Genomic DNA, 13,352 nt, shown 5'->3' with positions numbered 1-13,352 from the left:
CTGGAATATACTCTTGAATAATGTATTATACCACCCTAGTACTTCCCATTTCTCAAACCCCCGTGAACTACGCATCCTTCAATACTCTGCTTAAGTGATATATGTCTGATCTTATCTGAGAACATTAGTTACCCTTTCTGCTCTGTCCCTCTAAAGCATCCTGTGCCTACCTGGATTGCATCCCATTGTATTTTCTATTGCATGTATGTATGTCCACCATCCTCATTTAACTGTGAGCTCTTTGAAGACTGGGACTGGTCTTCATTCATCTCTATTTTTATATATCTCCATGTAACTGACAGAATACCTGGTAGGTATGAATGTTGGTGGCGTGGAGATGAAAGGCAGGAACATCCATATCAAACACTTGCCTTGAATGTGCAGGTATGATTATTGGTACTGATTTCCCATCTAATAGGATAGCAGTCAAAGAGTGTCTTTTCTTCCTTCTGAACTCCTCCAGTCCCTCTTTTTTTTTTAGCACTCTTCAATTTGCAATACACATGCCCTTACCTGTTCTGTAGTTGTATTGTTATATGTATATTTAATATACATTTTATATAGAATATGCAGCCAGAGATGAAACCCACTGCTCAAGCCTATAATCTCTTTCAGGGCTGGACATTTACTGATATTTATCTCTTTACTCCCAGCACCTCGCATGGTACCTAGTACATAAGCTTCAATAAATATTTGTTATTGAAATAAACAAATACAAGCACAGATGAGTTGCTTAAGAGGCATGAGTTACTATCTGACCTCCTTACAGGGTAGCAGGTCTCTGTTTTGGCCTTCAGATTCTTTGAAATGAAAGTCCATCAGCAATCCATAAGAAGAAGGCATGTACCTGGTTTCTTTTCCTATAAAAAGCAATATCGGGCTGACATAAGATCTTCCCTTTTCCTCTCTTTATACAGCTGTATAACCCACTGGTGGTTGGCTGATATGATTGTAAGTGCAGGGAATGTATTAGGCTCAATCTTAAAGAAGAAAGAACACTCTGAGATGACCATTGCTTGATACAGAATTATAATACAGAGTTATATATATTTATTATGAACATTCAGCTTTCCTCCCCTTTTCCTGCCCCATTTTTTTTTTTTTTTTGGTCAGGCTTCATGGCACTTGGGCTCATAGTTCCCCAACCAGGGATCGAACCTGTCCTTGCTGTGGAAGCGTGGAATTCTAACCACTGGACTGCCAGGGAAGTCCCTTCTTTCCCCCAGTTTTGGTCAGGGTGTGTTCTAGGCCATAGTCCTGGCTCCACAGGAGTCATTGGGAACTACTGACTCAGTCCCCGTGCTGATTCCCTTCGAGAGGTAAGGGCTGGACCCTATGATCTCAGTCTGGGGACTTCCCCAGGCCACAGAAAGACTTAGGTATCTGACATCCTTCTCTTTGTGTGTGTGGGTGAGTACTGGGGCATCAAAACTGATCGTGTGCTGGAGGAGGGGTCTGCTCCAGCATGAACCAGTCATGAGCCATATCTTAGAGAAGTGGGCAGTGGCAGTTGCAACCATGTGGCTGAGTACCCAGCCACAAGGAGAATGAATCACTTGGTGGATCTGACAGCTCGTAAGTGAACTTAGCTGGTACAGGAGAGCCAGCAGGCTTGATTGTGAGGTCATCCTTTAGGCTTTTGGTTTCTAGAGGAATTTCTTTGGGTGTACTGTAATCTTTTCTTAGACCCAGGGCCAGTTTTCTTTAAGACAATAATAATCCCTTTTGGTGGGGGTAGGAGATGGGGAATTCCTGCAAGTAAGGCTGTGGCCAGCAGTTTATCCTCTACCATTTGTGAAGTGTGATAGGTGGAAATTGAGTCTGATCATTTTCCATTCTTCCTTTTTTTAAAGATAATATTTCCTCTTCCTTAACTATAGCCCCCCACATGCTATATAGACACATGCTCAGCTCTTTTGTAAACTTTGGTTGAAGGGCAAAAGCTGGAAGAAGAGTTTCTGCATTTTATACCAGTTCAAATTCTTTGACCTCCAGTTCTGGCAAAATGTCTTTTTTGAAGGGGTGGTAGGTAGCATATGAGCTTTGCTAAAATGATCTAAGTTCCTAGTTTAGAAAAATGTAATGTGAATGTCTCAATTGACCCAATGTAGCTCTTCTCTTCAAATGTTTAATGGGTAGCTTCCCTAGAGAAAGCCAATTTGGGTGTAGAAAAATTGAGACTAGAGCAAGTTCCTAGGTCGATGAGCCATAAGGCACAGGTTTGAAAACAATGTCCAGACATCTCTATGGTATACAAACAGCCCTAGCAATTTTGGCAATTGAATTTTTAGGCTTGAGTTTGAGGAAATTTGTGACTCTTTCACCAGAGTCGATCAGGGAAGGGTATAATTATCACCCATGCATAGTCACAGAGGACAGTTAGAACCCCAGAGACTCAAGATGTTCACTTGGGCTGCTCGTCTGCATCTAATGTTTTCTGTCCAACAGCCTCCAAGGATACTGTGTTCTGTTTTGAGAACTAGGAAATGTTTTATTACTTGGTTTTGCTTCTCTTTTTTTCCCCCACGCATTTATTTGAAGCATCTTTTACTTTTTTATGCTTAAACAGTTTCTACCTCTGTTCTTCATGCATCTTATTTTCTCTTCTTAGAAGCATCAGTGTTGGAAATGAAAAGCCCAAACCTGTAATAATGCATCAGTTTGCAAATATAAACACATGTTAGATGGTCATTAGCATTTTCTTGGCATTAGCTCATGCAGCATACACAATGAATAATAAAGTACGGTGCTGCATCCATTTAGAAGCTTAGGAAGTTGCTCAAATAGGGAGCTACTTGCCCCACATAATATGTGCAGTATTCTGTGGTATACCTATTAATTTCCTTATTTGCAACCTATCATTGAAATTTGCAACTATAATATGCTGGCTTATTGGATTTCATTAATGTGAAGTTCCTGATGCAAACAATGGAAGTCACTCAGAAAGATGTTAGCAGAGAACAGGACTACAGCAGAACTGACCTCATTTGCTCGTGTGTGTGAGACAGAGCATGAATGTGTTCTGTGTGACCATGTTTTGTATGTGTGTCAGTCGTGAGCTATCTTTTTCAGGATCTAAGACTGAAACGAGGCAGCTGTAAAAAGAGCTAGTGCCTCCCTTACTTGTCTGGCTGCTTTTGCAAATCTGCCTAACAAGTAGCTCAGCTCCTTCTGATCAAATGATCTTCGAAATGGCTTCCCTCCATTACACGCTGTAATGGTATCTCCCAGGCGAGGCTCTCTGAAACAGCACACCCCTGTCTCTGATAGCAGAGTTCTCTTGGTGAGTGCCCCAGAACAGACAAGCCCCAAAACAAGGCCGTCTAAGAATTGGTCCTACCGGCCAACGAATCCTCCTGGAGTTCTGTCAGTAAATCTCCTAGCCTTGGGTCTTTGGATGAGAAATGCAGTTGAAATCAGTAAGTACCAGCCTGAAGTGGGTTGAAATTAAAAAGGTAGAACTGTCATATGAATATTTGGGGAGAATGAAAGTGTATGTATAAAGAGAAAGAGTGTGTGAGTACGTGGGTGGGTTTACCTGGATCCACATTGTAATGGTATCAAGGGAAGGGAATTGAGGAGAGTTCAAGATTCTAGTCTCAGTTCTTGCAGTTATTTTACGACCCTTGGGTAAGTCATTTAACCTCTATGCCTTGTTAATTCCTCATGTGGAAAATGTGGGTGGCGCTCCCTTCTTCACATGTTGGTGTCCGGCTCAAATAAGAGCAGAGCTTGAATAAATTCATGGTTGTTACAAGGTCATATAGTGAACAATGAGGTGTTGATAATCTAAAGGTGGCTGGCTTCTCCATGATGCCCAGTTTCTTGGCCGATAGACTAGTGCCAAAATGTCCAAACTCCTTCTTGGCTCAGACCTGCTTGGAGTAAGCATATAGGCTTATTCAATATTATGAAGAACGTACTCAGAGCTTCAACAAATGCATAGAACATATAGAGTTCCATTCATTCCCTCACATGTGTATTTAATGCCTCCTGGGAACAAGGCACTGTACTAGGCAGTATGAAAGCATGACAGTTATGACTGAGGAGTTCTTACCCTCTAGGAGTTTATGATCTAGTGAGGGAGATGACATTTTTAATGACTATGTGCAGTTGGAGCCAAAATGGTAAAAATGCTAGGGTGGGCCCATCTGGTTGGCTATTGTTAGGGGTCAGGCTTTCGTCTACCTAGCCTGGGAGTGGGGGTTTAGGGCTACCGAGGGACACAGATGTGGTGGCTTCTCCTCCCTATAAAATGGGAGGAATGCCCTTTCTCTCTTCTTTGGCATCTTAGCCTATTATGGGAAACAATGGCTGAAAAGTTGCTAGAAATCTTCAGATGCAAGTTGCTGTAAAATGCAAAGCACTGTATATTCTTTCAAAGGATAATACATTGTCCCCTTTGTGAGAGGCCAGGTGTTTTGTTCCTTTTTGGCAATTGAAAACAGTTCACTACATCTTCTTACACTGTCAATCATAAGTGTCTAGCTACTTCAGTTGCCAAGAATGTGTCTAAGGTAACGTGGGTTTAGTATCAGCATAGGCTAGTTAGCAAAGCATCATTTGTGTCCCCATCACAGTTTATACCTGGAAGCTCAGCTAACCATCTTGAAAAATGTGTACTTCTGTTTACAAGGGAGCCCAAGAAAGAGCCAGCAAGTAACTCTTGGATCCTTTTTCCCACAACCAAAGTATAATTCAGTGTATACACCATTGTCACAGTAAAAGCAGTAACCTAACCCCAAAATAAAAAGAACAGTCCAGTGTTGGTATCTTTGTCTAAGGAGATGTTGGCTGACTTTAAATCTGTGTCAGCTTAATACCTCCAAATCTGGAAACTTAATAAAAGTTCACTTCTTCTTGATCTATAGAGCTAATTCTTGCTATAAAGATTTACCCAATTCTAGAAATTTGAAATGCCCTCATGTTCTGTTAATGTCTTAACATAGTGAGAGTTCTTTGACTTGTTGACTACATTTTTGTGATACCAAAATCAATCTTCTTTCTTATGTGTGCTTGTCAGTTTGATTGTCATCTCATCAGCTCCAGGTGTCTTGCAGCCAACCCTATTCTTTTCGTAGGTATCTCAGAAACATCAGAAACCTTGGAAAATTCCCCTGTGCTGCATCTCATTCCTGCATTATATCCTCTAGTTTGATATGAGAGGGACATAAGCGGTATTGATGGGCTTGCCGATTTATAGTAATGGTCTTGTGTGGCTGGTGGTTTGAGAACTTTTACCTCTGGGTTTATTAGATCATGGCTGTGCGTCTGCTGGCCTAGGCTTTTGTTTTTGAAAGGAGGCCAGTATTAGTTTGTTTCTCATTGGGAAAGTATGCAAATAAACAGTGATTTAGATTTTTGAAAGCAGACAGAATAATACAGACATGCATTGTCTCTGTATGGTATCAGATACCATTGTCCCTGATGGTATCAGATCTGATGAAAATATTGATTTCAGTTACCAGTGGCTTCATAGATGGTCTTGCAAGTCGTAGGGCCAGTATTTCTGGATTCTCACCTTTCACACATGTGAGGAGAGCACCTGTGACAAATGGGCACAAGTGGTATTTTTGATTGTATCCAATTCCACACTTATGTCATGGTATGAATTTTGGCCACGTTATCTAGAATATATTTGAGCACCTATCTTTCCCCTTGACTCCTGGAACATGCAGGTTGGTGGCTTTTTTTTTTAACCTACTGAATGTTCTCTGAGGGTTTAATTTGGTACCACATTAACAGAATACATTTTGGAAGAAGGAGAGAATGACCATTATATACAGTGCCGAATCATTTCATCTAAAGTTGCCATGCATTTTGATAAAAGTTTTCCTCTGAAATACTTTGTAGTAAATCTCTGTGTCAAAAGGCAACTCAGTGAAGGGGTGTGTGTGTGTGTGTGTGCATGTACGCACATGTGTGTGCACCTGTGTGCACATGCCTGCCCTTGCATTTGTGGGGTGGGACCGTGTGAGTAGAGAGGAGAGTGAGAGAAAAAGGGAGATGAGGGAGGGAAATCAAAAATTAATCCTTTTTGTACTCTGAAAGAGGGTTGTTCCAGCTTCTTGGTTATCATGAGACAAGAGGCTCATTTCTTACTGCTGGTGAATTTCGATTGTAATTACAGAACCTTGGTAAGCCACATTAACTCCCAAGGGCTGGACCAAAAATATACCATCTGCAAAAGCCATTTGAATTCTCTTGGAAAAACCTAGTAGCCAAGTCTGAAAGCAAATTGTGAACAGATACAAGCTGTTGCTTGGTGTCCATTCAAATTAGCTGTTCCTCCAACAATGCAAAGGACCATGTTCTAAAAGTGAAATGACATGGCTGGTGGCTGGGTCCAGCATGACCCGCACTTGCAAGTTTCTGCTGTGTTGCAGAAGTGAACAACAACAGTTAAACTTGAAAGATCAACAGTTTTTCGATTGGGTTCCTGGAGAATAATGGTGCTTTTGTACAATTCTTGAAGTAGAGCCTACAGCCGCCCCAAACAAAATAGTCTCTTTCAAGATCTTGGAAATAATGACTTCATAGGCAGATTGAACCAGCAATCCATTAATAGTTTCCTTTGTAGAGAGGTGTCTCAGGGGAGGGACCTGGCTTAGTAAATCAGCATTGTTTACAAACATAGCAGAATAGACTCCCCCTTTTTTTCTACGTTTGTGGAATAGTCGGAGATACCTCCCACTTGGGAAGCAAATAGATTAACAGCAAGGGTGCCTTACAGGGCCCTACCCTTTCTCCATTGGTCACCTAAAAAGTATACTCTGAAGCCCTTGCTTTTAAGGTGAGTTAGAGATAAGGAGTCTCCCACATTATTCCTTTGTCACAAATTCAGAATTATCTGGAACTGTTAGAAAAAGATGAAGATTGGTTGTGCCTTGTAAAGGGTCACGAAGAACTGACGTAATATTAGGATAATTTGAGCAAAACTGAATCTGAAATGTCTAGGTAAACTGAGTGTTTATTTGCTTCATGTTCCTATTGTGGAAATGGGCCAAGATTCTTCAGTTTCATTTCCATCTCTGTAAGAGATTTATTTCACCCCTTCTTATAATCCCTTGATGAGTTGAATGGAATTAAACTGATTCCAGTTTGCTGGGCAGTAGAAAGGTGTGCCATTTAACCTGGGTCCCTTACAGAATGCCTGTGACGTGGACCATGGCAAATATGTGGTATTCATATTTCCGGCAGCAATTTCTAGTCTAGTATAGGAGAGTATAGTGTGAGTTCTATATTCCAAGTAGCCCTTTTTAATCTCGACCTGAAAAGAAACAGGGCATCAACTTTTTGAGTCTCTAGCCAGAGAGAGTATTTAAGGATGAAAAAGGCCACTGTTAGCCACACCTAATTATCTACGACAAAGGCACCTAGTATTTTGGATTACGTAGGTGCACTAGAACCCTGAATGGCTCAGACTCCTACTTGCTTTATTGTGTAAGATCAGTTTTGTATATCATTTTAAAGAGGTCATGTATGTTTCTCTGGCTTCTGTCATCTCAAGTTAAATAAGTTCTCAGAAAATAGATATCATCCAGAATATGATGGCTGTCTCTCCCCGTGAGACACATTTTTCAGAAATCTGTTTTCTAGGTCTTACTTAGAATCCTCAGTTCTTTTGCAATAAATTTCAAATTTCATTATTTTTACCAAGATTCTGTACATTTGAGCTTCATTTAATAATCATCTCATATTCAGGCATTATTTTTGAACCCAGAAAGTAAAATAAACAAAACAAGCACAAGGCAAAAAAACTAGTGCTTTTATTCTTCTTCTAGCAAATTCTTCTTCAACACTAGGTAAAAACCATGAACCTGTCTGATACAGAATACCATTGGTGAAATCAATGTTAAACTCACTTATCTTCTGGAGAAAGAATGAATTGAGAAGGATCAAAATGTGAAAGGGAATGTAGACCCGTTAGCACTGATTTCATATTCTAGTTAAAATATTTACCAGTAGTCTATGGATATACTTGATCCTTGACATCAGTTTCTTTTTCGTTTTACCTTGTGCTATAGTTTCACCAGCTACTCTGGTGGCTCAGTGGTAAAGAATCTGCCGGCCAAGCAGGAGACCTGGGTTTGATCCCTGGGTTGGGAAGATCCCCTGGAGAAGGAAATGGCAACCCACTCCAGTATTCTTGCCTGGAGAATCCCATGGACAGAGGAACCTGACAGACTACAGTCCATAGGGTTACAGAGTCAGATACGACTGAGTGACTAAACAATAAAGACAACACAGTTTCACCCATATAGGAAAATGTGAGACTTACAAAGCTGGTGGTGGTAGTGACAAAATATTTACTACTGAATATTTTCACTGTCATGATTCCAAAAAAAAAAAAACTAGAATTAGTATTAATTCATTAAGATAATGCAAGGCATGACAGCTAGGCAAAGGAAAAGAGATCTCTTGTCCAAATCAAGGTCTCCCCAATCATTGTTTGTTGCTGGTCACCTGTGCAGATGGAGAAACTATGAATCGGTACTCAGTTATTTTTGAATACTTACAGGCTCTATATATTTGAGAAAATTTTAAACAGTACAATTTTTTAAAATTTCCACTTAATGTAATATAATTTAGAATTCATTACTGAAAATAATAAACATGTAACCACTGAAGGACTGAAAAGAATGATGGCAGGTTATTTCTCATTAGAGCAGGTAATGTCTTTGTTGTTGTTGCACTTAGGTATGTTATTGGAATAAAGGGATATGCTGAGTTGTGTTTGGAGAGCTCTTATACTGCTAATTACTGCCAGTTAATACTTGATGAAATTACAAAGATTTTGTTGCAGTAGGATTTGATTTTCCTTGTATTGGAAGTGGAGATTCACTTGGTAGGAACTCTTTTTTAAAAAATTGAAGTATAGTTGATTTACAATGTTGCATGTATTGCTGCTGTACAACAAAGTGATTTATATATATATATATATATATATATGATACATATATATATATATATATATTATGCATTCCTTTCCATTATGGTTTATCACAGAATATTGACTATAGTTCACTTGTTATTTATCCATTCTGTATACATTAGTTTTCTTCTGCTAACCTCAAACTCCCACTCCATCCCTCCCCCGCCCTGTTTCCCCTGGAAGTTACTTGTAACACCTGACTTGAAATGGCAAGTGTCAGGGCCCTAATGGAAAGACTTGAACTAGAGTGGGAAGACAGCTAGGAACTGAAACATTTCCTTGAGTTTGTGCTTTTCCAGTTCACCTAACCCTTCAGTGGGATGAAACCCAAATGTGTTCAGCTCTCAGCACAAGATACTAAAGAATAATGAAATTCAGAGCAGATAAGTTGCTAAGACCCAAACTGGTTCTTCCCAGCCTGTCACCCCTGTCAACTCCCTTGCTCCCTCTTCCAGGACATAAAATATGACAAGGAATAGGGTCATGGTATCTCCTCAGGAAACGGTCCTCTCCGTGGAGTTCCTCTTTGCTCCTGGTGACACTTAGCTCTCTTTTATCATCTACTCTGTTACGTGAAGATGTGGCAGTGCTTCCCCTAGCAGTCCACCCCAACTCTGCTGAAACTACCAGCTTTACTAGATTGTTTCTCAGTTCTTTCTCATAAAGCAATTGAATTGTTTTGTTCATCAGGTACACACAGGGAAGAATCAGATGCCGAAGGCGTCCCAGTATCAAAGTGACTAACATGATTGTTGTGGGCTGTCAAAAATCAACAACCAGGCCTATGGCAATTCTAGACTCTGAAGAGGTGGTGCTACCTGACCAAAATGATCATTGTTGTTGTTCAGTCGCTCAGTCCTGTCTGACTCTTTGTGACCCCATGGACTGCAGCACGCCAGGCTTCCCTGTCCATCACCAGCTCCCAGAGTTTGCTCAAACTTGTGTCCATTGAGTTGGTGACGCCATCCAACCATCTCATCCTCTGTCACCCTTTCTGCTCCTGTGCCTAATCTTGCTCACAAAGAGGAAAGATTGCAAATTGTTCATTAAAAGACTGTGTATGGACAGCAGAAAGTAGAGTGTCTTTGGGAGAAGGCACCTTAGGTATTTGTATCTACATGTTGAAAAAGCTCACCTTTGCTTTCCTCTTTAGGAAATTGCATCATTGGGCTTTAGGGAGACAGCTCCCTTCCCTCTAGAAAAGGAACCCCTCAGAATGGTTATTGCCAAACCTGAGATAGCATGAGACCAATGCTTCTGTTTCTAAGACGTTAGACCTGTATATACCTGATTGTCTTTCAGACCTCTCTGAACTCCTGTTTTCTCCTCCTCTTCTTTAGAAGCTGTGCAATCAGTTATAACTGAAAATGTCTGACAGTCTGGATAATGAAGAGAAACCCCCAGCTCCCCCACTGAGGATGAACAGTAACAACCGGGATTCTTCGGCACTCAACCACAGCTCCAAACCACTTCCTATGGCCCCTGAAGAGAAGAATAAGAAAGCCAGGCTTCGCTCTATCTTCCCAGGAGGAGGGGATAAAAGTAAAGTATCAGTGGCCGGGTGTTGAAAAGGGGCTAGTTTATTCTTTCATTGTCGCTTTCTTTCTCAAGTCATTTCTTGAGCATGGGCTGTTCAGGGCCTGCCTGACTTTTGCATCTCCATCTTCAGAGGTTGCATTTTGTCAGTGGATGATGTTTGACTGACTTACTGTGGGTTTACAGAAAATACACTTAAATGCTGTGTTTGTCTTTCATATAAGATCGAATTCAGTGGTAAGCCATGGTAAATCATAGCTAGAAGACTGTTTTACAGATATGAATAGTGTCTTTCTTTCTGATAAAACTTAAAGGAGAATTTATAGTAATCCCTTCCTAACTACAAGTTGTCCTTATTAAGAATTTGAGTATTGGTGGATTTACTTCTGTATACCATTTTGACAACCACGAAATGTTGAATTGAGCATACGGAAGTCAGTCCAAGTGCCACGTTATTGTTTGTCTGACTATATCACAAAGTGTGAAGAAATTTCTGAGTCATTTGTTTCCTCTACCATTCTTCTGCCAGTCATCCCCTACACAATCAGCCCATTTTGCATTAAGTGTCACAACAGTATATTATCATTTATCCTTGGTCCTCAAATATCATATGCTGACACTTTGTGACATTGGGGAATATGAAATCCCTCATAAGTAATTGTCAGGTTACATTAATTAGCATAAAGCCTAAACATGGCTTCTATAAATGTGATTATTGTGGCAGAAGAGAATAAAACCAGGTACAAGGACTCCAGCACCAGAGAAAGTCACTAAAGGTCAAGAAGAGTGGTATCTCTTGAAGAGAAAAGGGACACTCTTAAGCTTCTAGAAGGTAAAACAGATAGCTTTATAGGTCACTTATATTGTATTAATGAATTTCCATAAGGAAAGCTGAAACTCTTATTGAGGCCAATATTGCCTCCTGTATACCTATGGCATGTAATAAATGTTTTATCCCTCGTGACCCAAGGATGGAAAAGACAGAAATGTTGAATCTCTGGATTGAAAACAAACAAAGGAATAAGAAAACACTTCCCTGGTGGCTCAGATGGTAAAGACTCTCCCTGCCAATGCAGGAGACCCAGGTTTGATCCCTGAGTTGGGAAGATCCTCTGGAGAAGGGAATGGCTACTCACTCCAGTATTCTTGCCTGGAGAATTCCATGGACAGAGGAGCCTGGCAGACTACAGTCAGACAGGACTGAGTGACTAACACTTTCACTTTTCCATGCAAGGGATCTCCCATCACATGAGAGGAATTTTTGAAGACATGTTTTCAGACATCAAAGTGGATCCCGAAAAAAAAGAACTGCCAGGAGCAGTGGATGGTTTGAGAAATGCATGGTGCACCACAACCTGGAAACTGAATCTTAGGTGACAGTGGTGCCAAAGAAAGAACCACTAGATCCTGCAGCTCCCGCATTGTATCTGCCACAACTGTAGAAAGCAACTGAAGAGGAGAGTCATGTGCATGCACAAATCTTTGGTGCTATTGAGATTGACATGCTTTGGAAGCCCTTGAACAATCCTGTTTGCCCTTCTGAAGAGCATGAGCCAACTGATGCTGACATGACGCCAGCCAAAACAGAGAGGCTGTTGTTTCTGTTTTGTGCCAATACTTCAGGTGAACTCACAGTGAAACCATTCAGTTCAGTTCAGTCACTCAGTCATGTCCGACTGTTTTCCCCATGAACCACAGCACGCAGGCCTCCCTATCCATCATTAACTCCCTAAGTCCACCCAAATCCATGTCCATCGAGTTGGTGATGCCATCCAGCCATGTCATCCTCTGTCATCCCCTTCCCCTCCTGTCCTAAATCTTTCCCAGCATCAGGGTGTTTTCCAATGAGTCAGGTCTTCGCATCAGGTGGCCAAAGTATTGGAGTTGCAGCTTCAACATCAGTCCTTCCAATGAACACCCAGGACCGATCTCCTTTAGGATGGACTGGTTGGATCTCCTTGCAGTCCAAGGGACTCTCAAGAGTCTTCTCCAACACCACAGTTCAAAAGCATCAATTCTTTGGCACTCAGCTTTCTTTATAGTCCAACTCTCACATCCATACATGACCACTGGAAAAACCATAGCCTTGACTAGATGTACCTTTGTTGGGAAAGTAATGTCTCTGCTTTTTAATATTACTGGTCTGCAGAAAACTAGGCCCATATCGTCTCAGAGGAAACAACTGAGCTAAATTTCCAATATACCGGCATGCAAATAGAAAAGCCTAATGACTCCCTCTCTCCTTAAGGAATGGGTTTAACAGTGCTTTCTTGCAGAAGCTCAAGACTACTAAAAAGAAATCTTAAATTCAAAGTCATATTGATTCCTGCTTGTCCTTTTGGTTCCTCAGATGCATTGGCAAATGTGCATCCTCATTTTAATGTTGTCTTTAAAAACAGTAGCATGATTCAGGTCCTGGAACCCTTAGACAGTGTTTTATCTGACCTTTAAGAAGACTTATGCCAAGCTAATGTATAACTTTGTTGTTCAGGATCTTAGAAAGGCACCTCTGTCTGAAGATCCTAGTGCATGGAATTCTTACAACATCACTCATGCTGTATTCTTCATAAAAGAGGCATTAGATAGTTTAACATTCATGTGCCATGGGAGACTACTGGGCATATACTCAGAGAAAACCATAATTGAAAAAGACACATGTACCCCAGTGTTCATAGCAGCACTATTTGCAACAGCTAGAACATGGAAGCAACCTAGGTGTCCATCAACAAATGAATGGATAAAGGAGATGTGGTACATATACACAATGGAAGATTGCTCAGCCATAAAAAAGAACAGATTTTAGTTCTAGTGAGATGGATGAACCTAGAACCTGTTATACAGAGTGATGTAAGTCAGAAAGAGAAAAACAAATATCACATGT

The 13,352-nt window shown here is 40.7% G+C and overlaps 1 protein-coding gene across 4 annotated transcripts in view; it reads left to right on the top strand.

The window, feature by feature from the left end:
* The window catches only part of PAK3 (p21 (RAC1) activated kinase 3), a 131,096-nt gene that overhangs the window by 17,084 nt on the left and 100,660 nt on the right, over positions 1 to 13,352 (top strand). For all 4 annotated transcript variants that reach the window (XM_081563906.1, XM_081563907.1, XM_081563905.1 and 1 more), the window contains one exon: positions 10,276 to 10,477. In XM_081563906.1, coding sequence (XP_081420032.1) covers positions 10,303 to 10,477 — 175 coding nt within the window. In that variant the 5' untranslated portion in view covers positions 10,276 to 10,302. The remainder of the gene's footprint in view (positions 1 to 10,275; positions 10,478 to 13,352) is intronic.

This window comes from Giraffa tippelskirchi, chromosome X, assembly GCF_054371585.1.
Source record: "Giraffa tippelskirchi isolate mGirTip1 chromosome X, T2T-mGirTip1v1.2.pri, whole genome shotgun sequence".
NCBI lineage: Eukaryota > Metazoa > Chordata > Mammalia > Artiodactyla > Giraffidae > Giraffa > Giraffa tippelskirchi.
The sequence above is the reverse complement of the archived record's forward strand: the minus strand, read 5'-3'. Positions and strand labels throughout refer to the sequence as shown.